Below are 15893 nucleotides of genomic sequence, written 5' to 3'. Positions count from 1 at the left end.
GAGCTTCTCTCTCTAGAAAACTAACAAAAACATGTAAAAACCTAAACCTAAGTGCTCCCCCCTTCATTCCTCTTCAATTTGGCTTGAAATAGCTTCAGAAATGAGTTAGATTGGGTTTTGGGGGCCCAGAAATCGCCGTTAGCGGTTTGCAGTTAATGAGATCACGTGTCAGGACTTGTGCGGACGCACAGATGTGTGCGTCCACACACTTGCTATTTTCTGACCTGTGCGTACGCACAAGTTGTATGCGTCCGCACACATAGACTTATGTCCACTATAGCAAATTGTATATCATTTCGAAGCCCCGGGCGTTAGATTTCCAATGCCGCTAGAACCGCCTCATTTGGATCTCTATAGCTCAAGTTACGACCAATTTAGTACCGAGAGGTCAGGATGGACAGCTTTCCAAATCTTTTATTTCTTGAATTCTTCCACTTTGTATGCTTTCCTTCCACTTTCTCAAGCCATTCTTGCCTTCAAAATCTTAAATCACTCAAGCAAACATATCAAGACATCGAATGGGAGAAAAGTGAATTAAAATTGGCAATTTAAGCATGAAAAGCATATTTATCACAATTAAGCACAATTAGAAAAAAATTCATAAAATCATGCTATTTCAATGAATAAGTACAAGAAAAGTCAATGAAATCCATCCAAATAGAACAAATAAATACCATAAAATGTAGATCCACCACTTCCTTAATCTAAGTTTGAAGAGAGACAGGAACCATACCTTAAGAAAAAAAAAATGAAAAACGTATGTTAATTTACTCACTTTCTTAGCAACTTCCTCATTCTTATCCTAATCCTTACTTAACACACATTTTTATCATGTGATTTAATAAAGATAGAAGGAGAAGTTCGGTCATCATCAAGGAGAGTGGATTGAGAATAATTAAATCCTATATTGTCATGTTTGACGACATAACCACGATCATATCATGTTAATTTATCATATAGTAAATAAATGTGGTAGACAATAATTTATGAAAGAGAAAAAATATATGAATGGTAAAATATGTGGTTAAAATTAATTTTTAAAAAATAATTACTAAAAGTTATAATTAACTGATCACTGATTTTTACTATAATTGAGAAAGCGGAGAAAATAGAAAAATATATCGATAGGGATATGTTACGGATCCGAGCCACGGATCCTGGACCCGGGACTATACCCAAACCCGGCTTCTCAGGTCTAACCCGCACTTCTCTCCTAGAAGGCTCGAAACCGACCCTCCAGAGCTCCTAACCAACTTTCGAATTCAAACGTCTACCTTATCTTAGCCAAATAAGATAAGATAAGATACTCATCATCACCTATAAATAGAGGACCCAAGTCCCTCCAGGTATTCACTCATTCCTCACACCTTACACCTCCCAGATCCATTTTGACTTGAGTGTCGGAGTGTCTTTGCAGGTACCTCCCCCATCACTCCAGTCAAGCGATCCGGTCTTCGCCTTGACCCGCAGGTTCCCGATCCACCCTTCAACCCGTACCAGAGACATCTTGTACATTGGCGCCGTCTGTGGGGACCTGCGCCATCCAAAGCCCGAATGGGGGACGTACTGGAAGAAACCTCCTCAAGCCGGGATGGCTCTCGACCGCTTCATCCGACCCCAGAACACCAGGAGGTCATAAACCAAGGCAGGATAGCGAGTACTATCCACCACGCGAACGATCATACCACGAAACTGCGACACCCTGAGAAAAAAGGGGACAAAACGGCACAAATCATCCAAGATCTCTGCCTCCGGGTCCAGGAACTCGAAGGCAAATTGGCCACCAAGGAAAGACACAACAACGAACACGGAAGCCATGCAACTTCCAGGTCAAAATCTCGCCACGGCAGATCGCCAACCCGGCGACACGACAGGAGAAACGGTCGCAGCACCTCACGCAACCACGGACAAGAGAAATCGCCAGAACGGCGATACAGCAAAAGGCACAACCGCAGCGCTTCCCAAGATCTGAGTCGTCAGCACGACTCGGACGAAGATCGATGACACCGAGATACTAAGCGCACAAGAAACGACCACACAATAATGGGAGCCACACCTTTCACAGAAAGGATTTTAAGAGCAAAACTCCCTAAAGGTTTCGACAAACCCACCGACATGAAGTACGACGGAACCAAAGATCTCCAGGAACATCTAACGGCCTTCGAGGCCAGGATGAACTTAGAAGGAGCAGCCGACGCGGTCCGATGCAGGGCCTTCTCGGTAACCCTAGCTGGACCAGCAATCAAATGGTTCAACGCCCTCCCAAACGAATCCATAGCCAGTTTCCACGACATAACGCGAAAGTTCATGGCCCAGTTCACGACTAGAATCACTAAAGCCAAACACCCCATCAGCCTACTAGGGGTCACGTAAAAACAAGAAGAATCCACAAGGAAATACCTCGACCGCTTCAACGATGAATGCTTAACGGTCGACGGACTCACGGATTCCGTCGCAAGCCTCTGTCTAACCAACGGGCTCATGAACGAAGATTTTCGCAAACACCTCACCACTAAACCAGTATGGACCATGCACGAGATCCAGAACGTCGCCAAAGATTACATCAATGACGAGGAAGTCAGCCAAGTCGTCGCCGCCAATAAACGGCAACTCGGCGCCCCGACATAACCCACCACCTAAAGAAAACCAAAGGGACCACCCCAAACTGGCAAACACAAACCGACCACCAAGAATCGGCAAATTCTCTAATTACACGCCCCTGACAGCACCAATTACCGAGATATACCACCAGATTGCGGATCGAGGCATCATCCCGAAAGCCCGACAACTCAAAGAAAGAACGGGCGGCAACAAAACCCTTTACTGCGACTACCACCGAGGTTACGGGCACAGAACACAAGACTGTTTCGACCTTAAAGACGCCCTCGAACAAGCCATAAGAGACGGCAAGCTCCCAGAGTTCGCCAAAATCATCAGAGAACCAAAACGCGCAGAAAGAGACAGGTCGCTGGAAAGAGAAGGGTGCAACCCAAGAGTGCAAAAATAACCTCCTAGGGAAAGCCCAGAGGAAGACCCAACCATCATAGTAAACGTCATCACAGGCAAAGACATATCGGGCAAGTCAAAATCAACACTGAAAAAAGATCTCAAAGTCATGGCTGTCAGAAACCAAACCCCTACCACTTTGGCTGATAATACGATAACCATCCTACCCGAGGATTGGCAGCACGGCACCTTGGCTGAAGACGCCCCTTTCGTCATCTCAGCAAGGATCGGAACAGGACTAGTACGAAGGATACTGGTGGACACCGGTGCAAACTCAAACATCCTTTTCCGAGGAGCCTTCGACAAGCTCGGACTCCACAACGACAACCTCCAAACACACCGCAACGGTGTCACGGGACTCGGAGATAACTTCCTTAAACCAGACGGCTCGATCACCCTCCCCATCACCATAGGGACAGGTAACCAAAGGAAGACAATCCTATCCGAATTCGTGGTCCTCAAAGACTCCACAGCCTACAACGTCATTCTCGGAAGAAAAACAATCAATGACTTTTCCGCCGTCATCTTTACCAAATACCTCCTCATGAAGTTCACAACCGACAACGGCTCCATCGGCACTATCCACGGAGACAGAGAGGTCGCAGTAGAGTGCGACAACACCAGCCTAGCCCTACGGAAGAAATCCCGAGATGCGGCTGGAATATTCCTAGCCGACCTGGATCCCCGACAAGACGGCCAACCCAGGCCAGAGCCAGAAGGCGACATGGAAAAACTACAAATAGGGCCAACCAAAGAGGAATACACCTTCATCAACAGGAACCTCCCAGAGGATCTTTCCCAACTCCTGAAGCAAAATAGAGACTTGTTCGCATTCACACCAGCCGACATGCCAGGAATAAACCTCGACCTAATGTCCTACCGGTTAGCCGTGGGCCCCAAAGCTAAACACATAGCACAAAAGAGACGAAAAATGTCACCAGACCGAGCCGCCGAGGTCAAGAAGCAAGTCAAAGCCCTACTCGAAGCCAACTTCATCAGGGAACTCCCCTACACGACCTGGCTAGCCAACGTCGTACTGGTGAAAAAATCTAACGGGAAATGGCGAATGTGCGTCGACTACACGGACCTCAATAAAGCCTGTCCAAAAGACGCCTTTCCCCTACCAAACATCGACGGATTAGTAGATGCCGCATCCGGCCATCGATACCTCAGCTTCATGGACGCATACTCCGGCTACAACCAGATTCCGATGCACCGACCTGACGAAGAAAAAATAGCATTCATCACCCTAGAAAGGACATATTGTTACACGGTAATGCCCTTCGGCTTGAAAAACGCCGGAGCCACTTACCAAAGACTCGTCAACAAGATATTCCAGAATCTGTCCGGAAGCAAACTAGAAGTCTACATAGATGACATGCTCGCCAAGACTGAGTCAGGCGAACAACTCGTCAGCGACCTTAACCTCATAATGAACACCCTATGAAAACACCAGATGCGACTCAATCCAACAAAATGTGCCTTCGGAATGGAGGCGGGAAAGTTCCTCGGCTTTATGATCACGCAACGCGGAGTCGAAGCCAACCCAGAAAAATGTCGTGCCATCCTTGAAATGACAAACCCTAAAAACCTTAACGACATCCAAAAGCTCACCGGATGGCTCACGGTGTTATCCCGCTTCCTCGGAGCATCGGCACAAAAAGCACTCCCCTTCTTTAAGTTAATGAAGAAGGGGGGCCCTTTCAACTGGGAAGCAAAATGCGAAGAAGCATTCCAACACTTCAAAAGAGTCCTAGCAGAACCACCGGTTCTCGCTAAACCCCAGACAGGAGAAACCCTGTACCTATACCTCTCCATAACGGAATAAGCGCTCGCAGCGGCGCTCATCCGCGAAAACGAGAGAAAGGAACAAGAACATATCTACTTCATAAGCAAAGTCCTGCAAGACGCGAAAACTCGCTACACACGTCTAGAAAAGTTAGCTTTCGCACTCCTCACGGCTTCCCGGCGCCTGCGACAATACTTCCAGGCCCACCCCGTGACGGTCCGAACCGACCAGGCGGTCAAACAAGTACTACAAAAACCCGACCTAGCGGGAAGAATGCTAGCGTGGTCCATCGAGATGTCCCAATTCCAAATCAAGTTCGAACCCCGAAACACAATCAAAGTACAAGCCATGGCCGATGGGAAATCTCACCCCCGAATCATGCAGACTGCACGTCGACGGCTCGTCAAACGTCACCTATGGAGGCGCCGGAGTCATACTCGAGAGTCAAAATGGGGTCATGATCGAACAATCGATACGATACGAGTTCCCAATATCGAATAACCAAGCAGAATATGAGGCCCTCCTAGCAAGCCTAGCCCTAGCCCGGGAAGTCGGGGCAAAGGTCCTGGAAGTCAACACCGATTCACAGGTAGTTAGTTCCCAAATTAACGGAGACTACCAAACACGAGATCCCCTACTCCAACAATACCTCACCAAGGTAAACGAACTAAAAGAAGGATTTGAACATGTTACCATACAACACATTCCCAGGGAACGAAACGCTAGGGCAGACCTACTTTCCAAACTAGCCAGTACCAAATCAGGACATGGTAACAAATCGCTAATCCAGGAAGTCGTTAAATCACCATCCATATCGACAAACGACCAACACGTATCTGACACTCTCGAACCAGGGATCATGGACCTACCCCATCCGGCAGTACCTCCACAACAGAACACTACCAGAAGACCCCAAAGAGGGAAAACGAATAAAAAGGGAAGCCGCCAACTACACAGTTGTCGCAGGACACCTATATAAGCGCGGATTCTCGCAACCCTTACTCAAATGTGTCGAACCCAGGGACACGAAGTACATACTCCGCGAAATCCATGAAGGCTGTTACGGCCACCACATAGGGGGTAAAACCCTAGCCCAAAAAATCATCAGGGCAGGTTACTTCTGGCCCACGGTTATCCAAGATTCCATGCAGTTGGTAAAAAACTGCGATAAATGCCAAAGACACGTCAATATCTACCAGGCCGCCCCCCACCAGCTCAGCATCATATCGGCAGAGCGTCCCTTCGGCACCTAGGGGATCGACCTTGTCGGACCATTCCCTACGGCACCCGGTCAACTCCGATATCTCATCATCGCCATAGACTATTACACTAAATGGATCGAGGCCGAACCTCTGGCCTCCATCACGGCGACCCAATGCCGAAAATTCCTCTGGCAACAAATCATAACCCGATTCGGGATCCCCGAGATCATCATCTCGGATAACGGAACCCAATTCACCGATAAGAAATTTAGAGAATTCCTAGAAGGTTTGCACGTATCCCACCGTTTCAGCTCGGTAGAGCACCCCCAAACAAACGGGCAAGTGGAATCCGCAAATAAAATAATTGTCAAAGGACTAAAGAAGCGACTCGACGACGCCAAGGGGCTGTGGGCCGACGAACTCGGCTCAGTTTTATGGTCATATCGAACAACCCCCCAAACGGCCACAAGGGAAACCCCTTTTCGACTAACATACGGCGTGGAAGCCGTCATTCCGGTAGAGATAGGAGACCCTAGCCCAAAGAGAACGGTCGGGGGTCACGACGAAGAAGCAGAGCGAGACCTCACCAACGAGATAAAAAGCATAGCCCACATCAGGGAACTAGCCCTAAAGCAAAGAATCAGCCTAAGGTATAATAATGGCGTCATTCAAAGAGAATTCGTACCCGAAGACCTCGTCCTACGGCAAAACGACATCGGAGTTCCAACCCCGGGTGAAGGAAAGCTCACCCCCAACTGGGAAGGACCATACAGAATCAAGATGGTAGTCGGAAAGGGAGCATACAAGCTCGAATGGCTAAACGGCGACGAAGTCCCAAGGACATGGAACGCCGCCAACCTGCGACGATACCACACTTAGGCTGACCCCCCTAGGTCATCCCCTAACGTTGTTTCTCCCCTATTTATTTACCACTTTATTTTTTACCTTAGTCTTCTGTACAGCAAATTTTCCTATGTTTTTCTTTTAAGTGTCAATCCCGGGTACTCTTTTCCGCCATAAACGGAGGGTTTTAACGAGGCCCGATCACCAATAAAATTCCATCAAAGCTATTTTCCTAAACATGGAATAAACACACGGGCAAAGCAAGGGGACCGATCACCCCTTGGCCCTAGATACGAATATCCACAAAAATTTGACCTCACAACGGTCCGCTAACCCAAACAAAGGAACAAAGAAACAACGGCTTAAAACAGAATATACAAAAAGGCCCAAATGGCCCAAAGCAAACTTCAAAAGTTTCAATCACACAGCCGCACGGCCAAAATCCACAAAAACATAAAACGAACTTCAAAAGTCACGATTACACGGCCACACGGCCAAAACCCATAAAAACATACAAAAAATTCAGTTACAACTACTCGAGGTCGACAATCTCGCCATCACGAACAGTCCTGAAAGCTCCCATCACAGATACGTCCGCGCCAGGCGCCAACACCAAAGCTTGAGCCCTCATCGTCTCCTCGGTAGCAGCAACAGCTTCCTTCACATCAGCAAGCAACACAGCTTTCTCCTCTTTCAAAACCACGGCCTCCGCTTTCAAGCCGGCCACCTCATCCTTCAACGTACCGGCATCTGCCAAAAGAACGGCTGCACGGGACTCAGCATCCGAAGCCTTCCTCCGCTTTTTCCCAAGTTGAGACAAAAGTGAAGTCTCAACCTTGGAAAGGCGAAGGATCTCGGTGCCAGACTCCTCGAATGACTTCACGGCTCGCTCCCTCGCTGACTCGGCATCAGCAAGTAACCCCTTCAACCTCACCACCTCGGCCTGAGATTGATGAAATTTCTTATCCAAAAGACCCACCTGAGCCATCACAGGCTCGGCCTTCCGAACAATCATAGCAGAACGAAGAAGAGATCGATAAAGGGACTTAGCCTGAAAAGTCACATCGCACTCACGAAAGAAATCTTCCGTGCCCGGCATGAGGTACTCATCAATAAAGGCAGGAGCATCAAAGCGACGATCCATCACCGACGGAATCGCGCCCTCTCCCTCCCCTACATTCTCGCTTTCAACATCCTCTGAACGCTTCCGCTTCCGGGAAGCACCCTCTGGCGACACCACAACCACCTCATCCTCAGCCTCCACACCCCGACCCGACCCCTCGGTACCACCTTCAGTCATCACGAGATCCTCAGAAATGGTTCTCGTACCATCAGTGGGTCGTGAGTTCGGAGTAGAAGGGGTGCCACCAGAAGAAGTCCCCTGAGACAGTTGAGCCTTCAACCGAGCAAGAGTCGTCAAACCTCCAGCCATCTCAACTTCAAAATAACAAGAAACATAAGTACCAAACTCGGAACCTCCACAAAAAAGGGGGGGAGAAAAACGGCTCACACACCGACATAAGACCGACAAGCAACCGGGTCACCCATCACATCCTGAGGATTAAGAGGACGCTCCCCAAACAACTGCCACAGAACAAGAGCGACACCCCGCTCCTCCGAAGTCAAGAACTCTTGCGTGACCCGAGTAAGAACCGACGGCCCCGCCCTAAAGTTCCAATAGGCGGGGAACCGCCGCTCACCCTCCAACGTCAACCAGAAAGGATGATGCCCCCTTGCGGGACGGACCTTAAAATATCCACTCTTAAAACCGTAAAAAGAATCTTCATACAACCCGAAGATCCGACGATGAGGCTGAGCTCTAAAAGACATATACCCCTTCTTGTGCTTCCCCTCCTTGGTCGGGAGGGTACACAAGTAGAGGAAAAGGAAAATATTTACTGAGGCAGGAAGCTCCAGAAACCCACAAATGAGCTCGAAAGACCGTATCGCCGCCCAGCTATTCGGATGTAGTTGGGACGGCGCCATGGAGCACCGGCTCAATAACTGTTGAACAAATGGGGAAAAGGGGAGCCGAACACCGAGCCGGGTAAACATCGCCTCGTACACCCACATCCAATCCGGTACAGTCGAGGAGTCAAGATTGGTATAGCAAACCCTCTCATCAACCCCAGGGAGAGAAAGCTCGTAGTGGCGTTCAGCGTCGCCACCCCCACAAACAGCTCCTTAATCATGGAGCCGCTGGAGGTCCGCCTCCGTCATCCGCGACGGCGTCCCCCACACATCACTAGTAACCCAAGAAAAAAGGTCAGGGACACCCCCCGCTGGGGCCATCGGAGCCCTCATACCCTCAGTCCTTCGACGAGCCATACCTAAAACAGCGACGAGCACCACCGTCAGCCAAACCTCGCGGCAGAAAACGGTGGAGAAAACCAAACAGACACCACTATACACTACCAATTACACGGTGGCGCTCGCCCCCTTGCAAAACCCACTACCCCAACAGAACCATCTACCACCATGCAATACCATCATACACCGAAAAGCAATTCTAATCTACACTAAGCAGAGACAAAACAAAAATGCAAAGGAAGACAAGCATAAATCACAGAAGAAACAAGAAGAAATAGAAGAATACCAACCTGATGATGCAGAGAATAAACCCAAAGAGAAAATGCCACGGCAGAAGCTCGACCAAAGCCACAGAATGCGAAAAGAAGGAAAAAGATGTTTTTCAGGGAAGAAAGCGATAGAGAAATGAAGCAAACGATGGAACTGAAGAGAGAAAACTAAAACGGTTTTGAAAAAAATAAAATAACGCAAATACCCCTGGAAAGCAAAGCAAACATAAGGGCAATAGAGGAAAACGTCCCCTCACATTAAATGCCCCCTCGGAAAAGAAACTAATAAATCATGCCTCGAAGAACGCAACGGGCGCAACAGACACGGAAGAGTCACGTCAGACCAAAACGGCCAGACGAATCTTCCACGAGACAAAACCGAGACACCGACCTCCTTTCGAAGAACCAAACAACCACCCGAGAAAAACTAAAGACCTAGCCCACGGTAAAAACCATATCTCCCAGCGACAGACCGACCTTGCTCGCTCTCCCGCTGCGGGGGCAACTGTTAAGGATCCGAGCCACGGATCCTGGACCCGGGACTATACCCAAACCCGGCTTCCCGGGTCCAACCCGCACCTCTCTCCTAGAAGGCCCGAAACCGGCCCTCCAGAGCTCCTAACCAACTTTCGAATTCAAACGTCTACCTTATCTTAGCCAAATAAGATAATATAAGATAATCGTCATCACCTATAAATAGAGGACCCAAGTCCCTCCAGGTATTCACTCATTCCTCACACCTTACGCCTCTCAGATCCATTCTGACTTGAGCGTCGGAGTGTCTTTGCAGGTACCTCCCCCATCACTCCAGTCAAGCGATTCGGTCTTCGTCTCGACCCGCAGGTTTCCGATCCACCCTTCAACCCGTGCCAGAGACATCTTGTACAGGATATATTTGGTATTTAACATTATTACGAATTTAAAATACCTCTAAAATACTTTGATCGATGAATTTGGACTCGGTAAATAAAAATAATCATTTAGGACTGCTATTTTATCTTATATGAAAATAATATTAATTTTTTTTATTCAGATCTGCCTCGTTAATATGAATTGAACTGTGATTTTTAATTTTTCCGAATTTTAATCTGAATAATCGGGTTCTTAAACAAAACTTAACAAAAATAAAATAACCAAAATTATTTTAAAAGACAATTCAAAACGTAATAAGAAATATGTAAATCTGAACACAATAAAAACTCTTTTAATTATGGTAAAAAAAGAAAGTTTTACTTTTGCATATTTTTTATACCTGAATTTCAGATATTTAAATTTTAAAAGTTTGAGATATTTTTTTTGAAAATGTACAATAAAAAATAAATAAAAACAAACTATTAAAAATGAGGTTTTATTTTAATATTTCTTATACTTAAATTTCAAATGTTTAAATTTTAGTGGTTTAGGATATTTTACTAAATATATATAATTAAAAGTAAATGAAAACAAACTATTAAAAATGAAGGCATCATTTCGGATATTTCTTATACTTCGTTTTATGTTAAAATTTTAGAAGTTTTAAAGCTTTTTTTTTGAGATTGTACATTAAAAAGTAAATAAAAACAAATAATATTTTTAAATTTTGTAATTTTAAATTTTAAATGTCTTTGATGTTCTTTTTAATAAATTTAAATGTTTACTTTAGATTTTGGACGTTTTTTTTTTATGATTTTAGATATTTTTTTTGATATATTTTAAATATTTTTTTTCAATAATTTTAAATTTATTTTGTTTAGCATTTTGTATAAAGTTGACTAATTTATTAACATGTTGGCTAAAGAAAATATTAGTTATCTATATATATATATAGTTAAACAAACTTTTAAAATTATTTTGTTTATCTTAAATTTTACGTCATAAATCATAAATATTAAGCTTTAATCGTGATTATAAACCTAAATTCTAAATTAACTTATCTTAACTAACTAAAACTGAGTTCCTTATATTTTTTATGTATAATTATTTTAAATATTTGTAAAATTTGAACAATATACACATTAATATTAAAAAAAATTATAAAAAGTTAACTATTAGTTATTTAATATTAGTCAACTTTAAAATTTGTATCTATAATTTAGAATTAAGAATTAAGAATTATGATTTCCAATTCAAAATTTAAAATAAATTAATTAATTTTAAAAAGTTAAATGATATTGACTTAAAAAAATTAATTTACTAACATTATTCAATTATTAAATATTAAATTAAAAAATAAAAAAGGCTCCATGCGTGCTTATAATCCCCTTGTACAACAGAGTATGGGCTAATTTTTTTGCATATGATGCAAGATTTGGTGTAACGCCCGGTTATGGAGCTTAGAGGTGTTTAATACTGGTGTGACGGTGGGAAATCGGACGGTCCAATTTCTTGCAGGGGTAAGGGGCACAAATCGGACCGTCCGATTTGTGCGTGGTGATGTTGCGTGCATGGAAGTCAGACCATGCGATTTGTTGCATGGAGAGGAATTTTTTTTGGCCCAACCAAATCGAATCTACCGATTTGAGGGATGCATTAAAAATAAATCGCAGAGCACCCAAATCGGACCTAGCGATTTCTGGGTTTCAAATTTTTTTGGGCAGGCTGTTTAGTAATCGGACTGTCCAATTTTTTAGTTCCAAAAATTTCAAATGGCCATGCAAGCGATTGGATGGTCCGATTTGAGTGTGATATATATATATATATATATACCCAAGCTGACCAGCCCATTTCATTTTCTTCTTCTCCGGTGCTACAAGTCTCTAAACCTCTTCTCTGCATATCTCTTCTTCTTCTTTGTAGATCTCTTCTTCTCTATTATCATGGATGATAGAGTAAGATTAAAAGTGTATTATCATGGCCAAATTTTATTACAAACATCAAAAGGAGTGAAATTTGTGTGTGAAAATTCGTTAGATATTATTATTCCATTCACACTATCATTTGAAGAATTAAAAGGTGTCATTTGTGAGAAGATGGATTCTCAAATATCTAGGAGAGTGTCGTGTATTCTGTACAGATATCCTATATCTGTCTTTGGTGGGTTCGTGCAATTTCAAACGAAATATGTGACCGACGAAGCGAGCATGCAAGAAATGTTTTCAGTGTATCTTGAAAGTCGGTCGCGAATATCGTTCATCGAACTGTATATCGAGTTCGAGCAATCTGCAGTGGACCGAGATATTGAATTGGAAGATTACAACAGTGATAGTGAAGAAGAGTTCGAAAGTAACTACCAGGTCGTTGATCCAGGTGTAGACGAAGATCAAGCTGACGAGGCTATGGTGGCAGATGTGGCAGATGTGGCAAATGCACTACCAAACCAGCAGTTGTTTGTGGAGCCGAGTTTCATGCGGTCGTTGGATTTGGAGGCCATGCATGCACCGGAGTTTTCTCAATATGTAAATGCAGGTGTGCCATCAATTCAAATTAAGATTTGTTAAAGTATGATTTGTGCATGGGTTTTGAGTTTAGGACAAATATTTAAGACAACAGTAAATAGGCAAAAATATAGCATGTAATTAGTTATTGTTTAATGTTTAATTATGAAGTGAACATGTAGGCTGAGAAATGTAGTATTTTTCGTCGGTGTTGATAAAATCAGACTGGAATGGCCGGTTCGACCGGACCAGCCATTTGGACTGGTGATGAACGGCTAATTTATACCCTTTTGGCATTGTTTTTACATAGTTTTTAGTATGTTTTATTCACTTTTTATTATATTTTTATTAGTTTTTATTCAAAAATCACATTTCTGGACTTTACTATGAGTTTTTGTATTTTTCTGTAATTTTAGGTAGTTTTTGGCTGAAATTGAGGGACCTGAGCAAAAATCTGATTCAGAGGCTGAAAAAGTACTGGAGATGCTGTTGAATTCTGACCCTCCTGCACTCAAAATAGATTTTCTCGAGCTACAAAAGTCCAATTGGTGCGCTCTTAATTGCGTTGGAAAGTAGACATCTTGGGCTTTCCATCAATATATAATAGTTTATACTTTTCCCAAGATTTGATGGCCCAAACTGACGTTCAAAGTCAGCCTAAAAATTTTGGTGTAAAACACCCAAACTGGCACCAAAGCTGGCGTTTAACTCCAGAAACAGCCTAAGCACAAAAAAGCTTCAATGCTCAGCCCAAACACACACCAAGTGGGTCCCGGAAGTAGATTTCTGCACTATCTGCACTTAGTTACTCATTTTCTGTAACCCTAGGTTACTAGTTTAGTATAAAAACTACTTTTAGAGATTTATTTTGGAACTTATGACATTTTTACATTTCATATTGTACCTTTGACGACATGAGTCTCTAAACCCCATAGGTGGGGGTGAGGAGCTCTGCTGTGTTTCAATGGATTAATGCAATTACTACTGTTTTCTATTCAATTACGCTTGATTCTATTCTAAGATACTCACTCGTACTTCAATATGGAGAATATGATGATCTGTGACACTCATCATTATCCTCAACCCTATGAACGCGTGCCTGACAACCACTCCGTTCTATCTGAGCTCAACGTAGTCATTGGGCGACAGCTTGAGTGTGTATCTCTTGGGTTTCTAATCCACGGACCGAGTCCAGAGGTTAGAACCTTCGTGCTATAGGATAGAATCAATGGCAGCATTCATGGGATCCGGAAAGTTTAAACCTTGTATGTGGTATTCCGAGTAGGATCTGGAAGGAGATGACTGTGACAAGCTTCAAACTCGCGAATGTTGGGCGCAGTGACAGTGTGCAAAAGGATAATGGTCCTACTCTGATGCTAATGAGAACCGACAAATGATTAGCCGTGCGGTGACAGCGCTTAGTATTTTTCATCCGAGAGGATCATACAGCCTGCTATGGAAGGAGGCCATGCATGTTTGGAGAAGAAGACAGTAGGAAAGCAGAGATTCAGATGACAGAGCATCTCCGGAACCTCGGCCTGTTCCCCATTACTGAATCACAAGTACTGTTTATTTTATGTTATTTATTTTTCATAAATATAAGCACTCTTATCATTAATCTCCTGACTAAGATTTATAAAATAACCATAGCTTGCTTCAAGCCGAAAATCTCCGTGGGATCGTCCCTTACTCACGTAAAGTATTACTTGGACGACCCAGTGCACTTGCTAGTTAGTTGTGCGGAGTTGTGAAAAGTGTAATCACAATTTCGTGCACCAAGTTTTTGGCGCCGTTGCTGGGGATTGTTTGAGTTTGGACAACTGACTGTTTATTTTGTTGCTTAGATTAGGAAAAAATTTATCTTTTTTATTTAGAGTCACTAAAATTGCGTCTTCTATTATTGTTTTTGGTTAAAATTTTAAAATCCTTGTTTTCCTTTTTCTAGATTTTTTCGAAATTTTCTATATAAATAAAAAAAACTAATAATTGATTCTTTTGTTTGAGTTTAGTTTCATGTTTTACGTTTGGTGTCAATTGCATGTTTTTATTTTTCTTCATATTTTTAATTATATGTTCCTTGTTCTTTCTTAATCTTCAAGTTGTTCTTGTTTATTTTCCTTGTTTGATCTTTAGTTTTTCTTGTTTTGTGTCTTTCCTTGTTTTTCTTGTGCAATTTTCGAATTATTAGTGTCCAAAATATAAAAAATTTTTAAGTTTGGTGTCCTTTTTTGTTTTTATTTTCTTAAAAATTTCCAAAAAAATTGTTCTTGGTGTTCATCTTGATCTTCAAAGTGTTCTTGGTGTTCATCTTGACATTCAAAATTTTTCTATTTATTTCCTTTGTTTTGATCTAAAAATTCTAAATTTGGTGTCATTTTATTGTTTTTCTCTTTCCTCATTAAATTCAAAACTATCTTTTCCCTATATTTAATTAAATTTTTGAAAATTTCATTTAAAAATTCAGATTTTTATTTTAAAATTTTTATTTTATCTTATCTTAGTCTTAAAATTTCAAAATTCAAAATCTTTTTCAAAAATCATATCCAAAGTTTTTCAAATCCTCTTAATTAATTAATTATTTTAGTTTTCGAATTTCTTTTTCTTTTTCTTTTAGTTTTCGAAACTTATATTCTATTTTCCAATTATTTTATTTTATCTTATTTTTTTATTTGGATATTTTTAATTAAATAAAATAAAAATAAAAATATATTTTATTTGCAATCCATATCATCTCCCTTTCTCCATCATGGACCTAAGTGAAAATGAACAGTCTAGAAGGACTCTAGGGTCATATGCTAACCCCATTACTGCTGCATATGGGAGTAGTATCTGTATACCCCCCTCCCATCAGAGCAAGCAGTTTTGAGCTAAATCCTCAGCTCATTATCATGGTGCAGCAAAATTGCCAGTATTCCGGTCTTCCACAGGAAGAACCTACTGAGTTTCTGGCACAGTTTTTACAAATTACTGACACAGTACGTGATAAAGAAGTGGATCAGGATGTCTACAGATTATTACTGTTTCCATTTACTGTAAAAGATCAAGCTAAGAGGTGGATAAATAACCAACCCACAGCAAGCATAAGAACATGGAAACAGTTATCAGATAAATTCCTGAATCA

General features: G+C 42.6%; 2 protein-coding genes across 2 annotated transcripts in view; both read left to right on the top strand.

Moving 5' to 3' along the window:
- The first annotated feature begins 3115 nt into the window (after nt 1-3115).
- Nucleotides 3116-4834, top strand: LOC148561169 (uncharacterized). The gene is made up of 3 exons (XM_088490689.1): nt 3116-3272; nt 3390-4045; nt 4463-4834. The coding sequence occupies exons 1-3, from the start codon at nt 3116-3118 to the stop codon at nt 4832-4834; spliced, it is 1185 nt and encodes a 394-aa protein (XP_088346815.1).
- Nucleotides 4835-12214: 7380 nt separating this feature from the next.
- Nucleotides 12215-15893, top strand: part of LOC148561168 (uncharacterized) — a 38268-nt gene continuing 34589 nt past the window's right edge. The window contains exon 1 of the mRNA XM_088490688.1: nt 12215-12803. Coding sequence (XP_088346814.1) covers nt 12215-12803 — 589 coding nt within the window. The remainder of the gene's footprint in view (nt 12804-15893) is intronic.

This window comes from Arachis ipaensis, chromosome B6, assembly GCF_059453495.1.
Source record: "Arachis ipaensis isolate K30076 ecotype BB chromosome B6, ASM5945349v1, whole genome shotgun sequence".
In the NCBI taxonomy this organism is placed as follows: Eukaryota; Viridiplantae; Streptophyta; class Magnoliopsida; order Fabales; family Fabaceae; genus Arachis; species Arachis ipaensis.
Note: the sequence above shows the minus strand (reverse complement) of the source record. Positions and strands in the feature narration are given on the sequence as shown.

Excerpts from the sequence above, each read along its gene's own strand:
- LOC148561169 (XM_088490689.1), top strand. The coding sequence starts at position 3,116 with ATGGCTGTCAGAAACCAAACCCCTACCACTTTGGCTGATAATACGATA. Across the intron at positions 3,273-3,389 it reads AAGGATACTGGTGGACACCG|ACGGCTCGATCACCCTCCCC; the intron begins GTGCAAACTCAA and ends TCCTTAAACCAG. Across the intron at positions 4,046-4,462 it reads GGCTAGCCAACGTCGTACTG|ATGCGACTCAATCCAACAAA; the intron begins GTGAAAAAATCT and ends TGAAAACACCAG.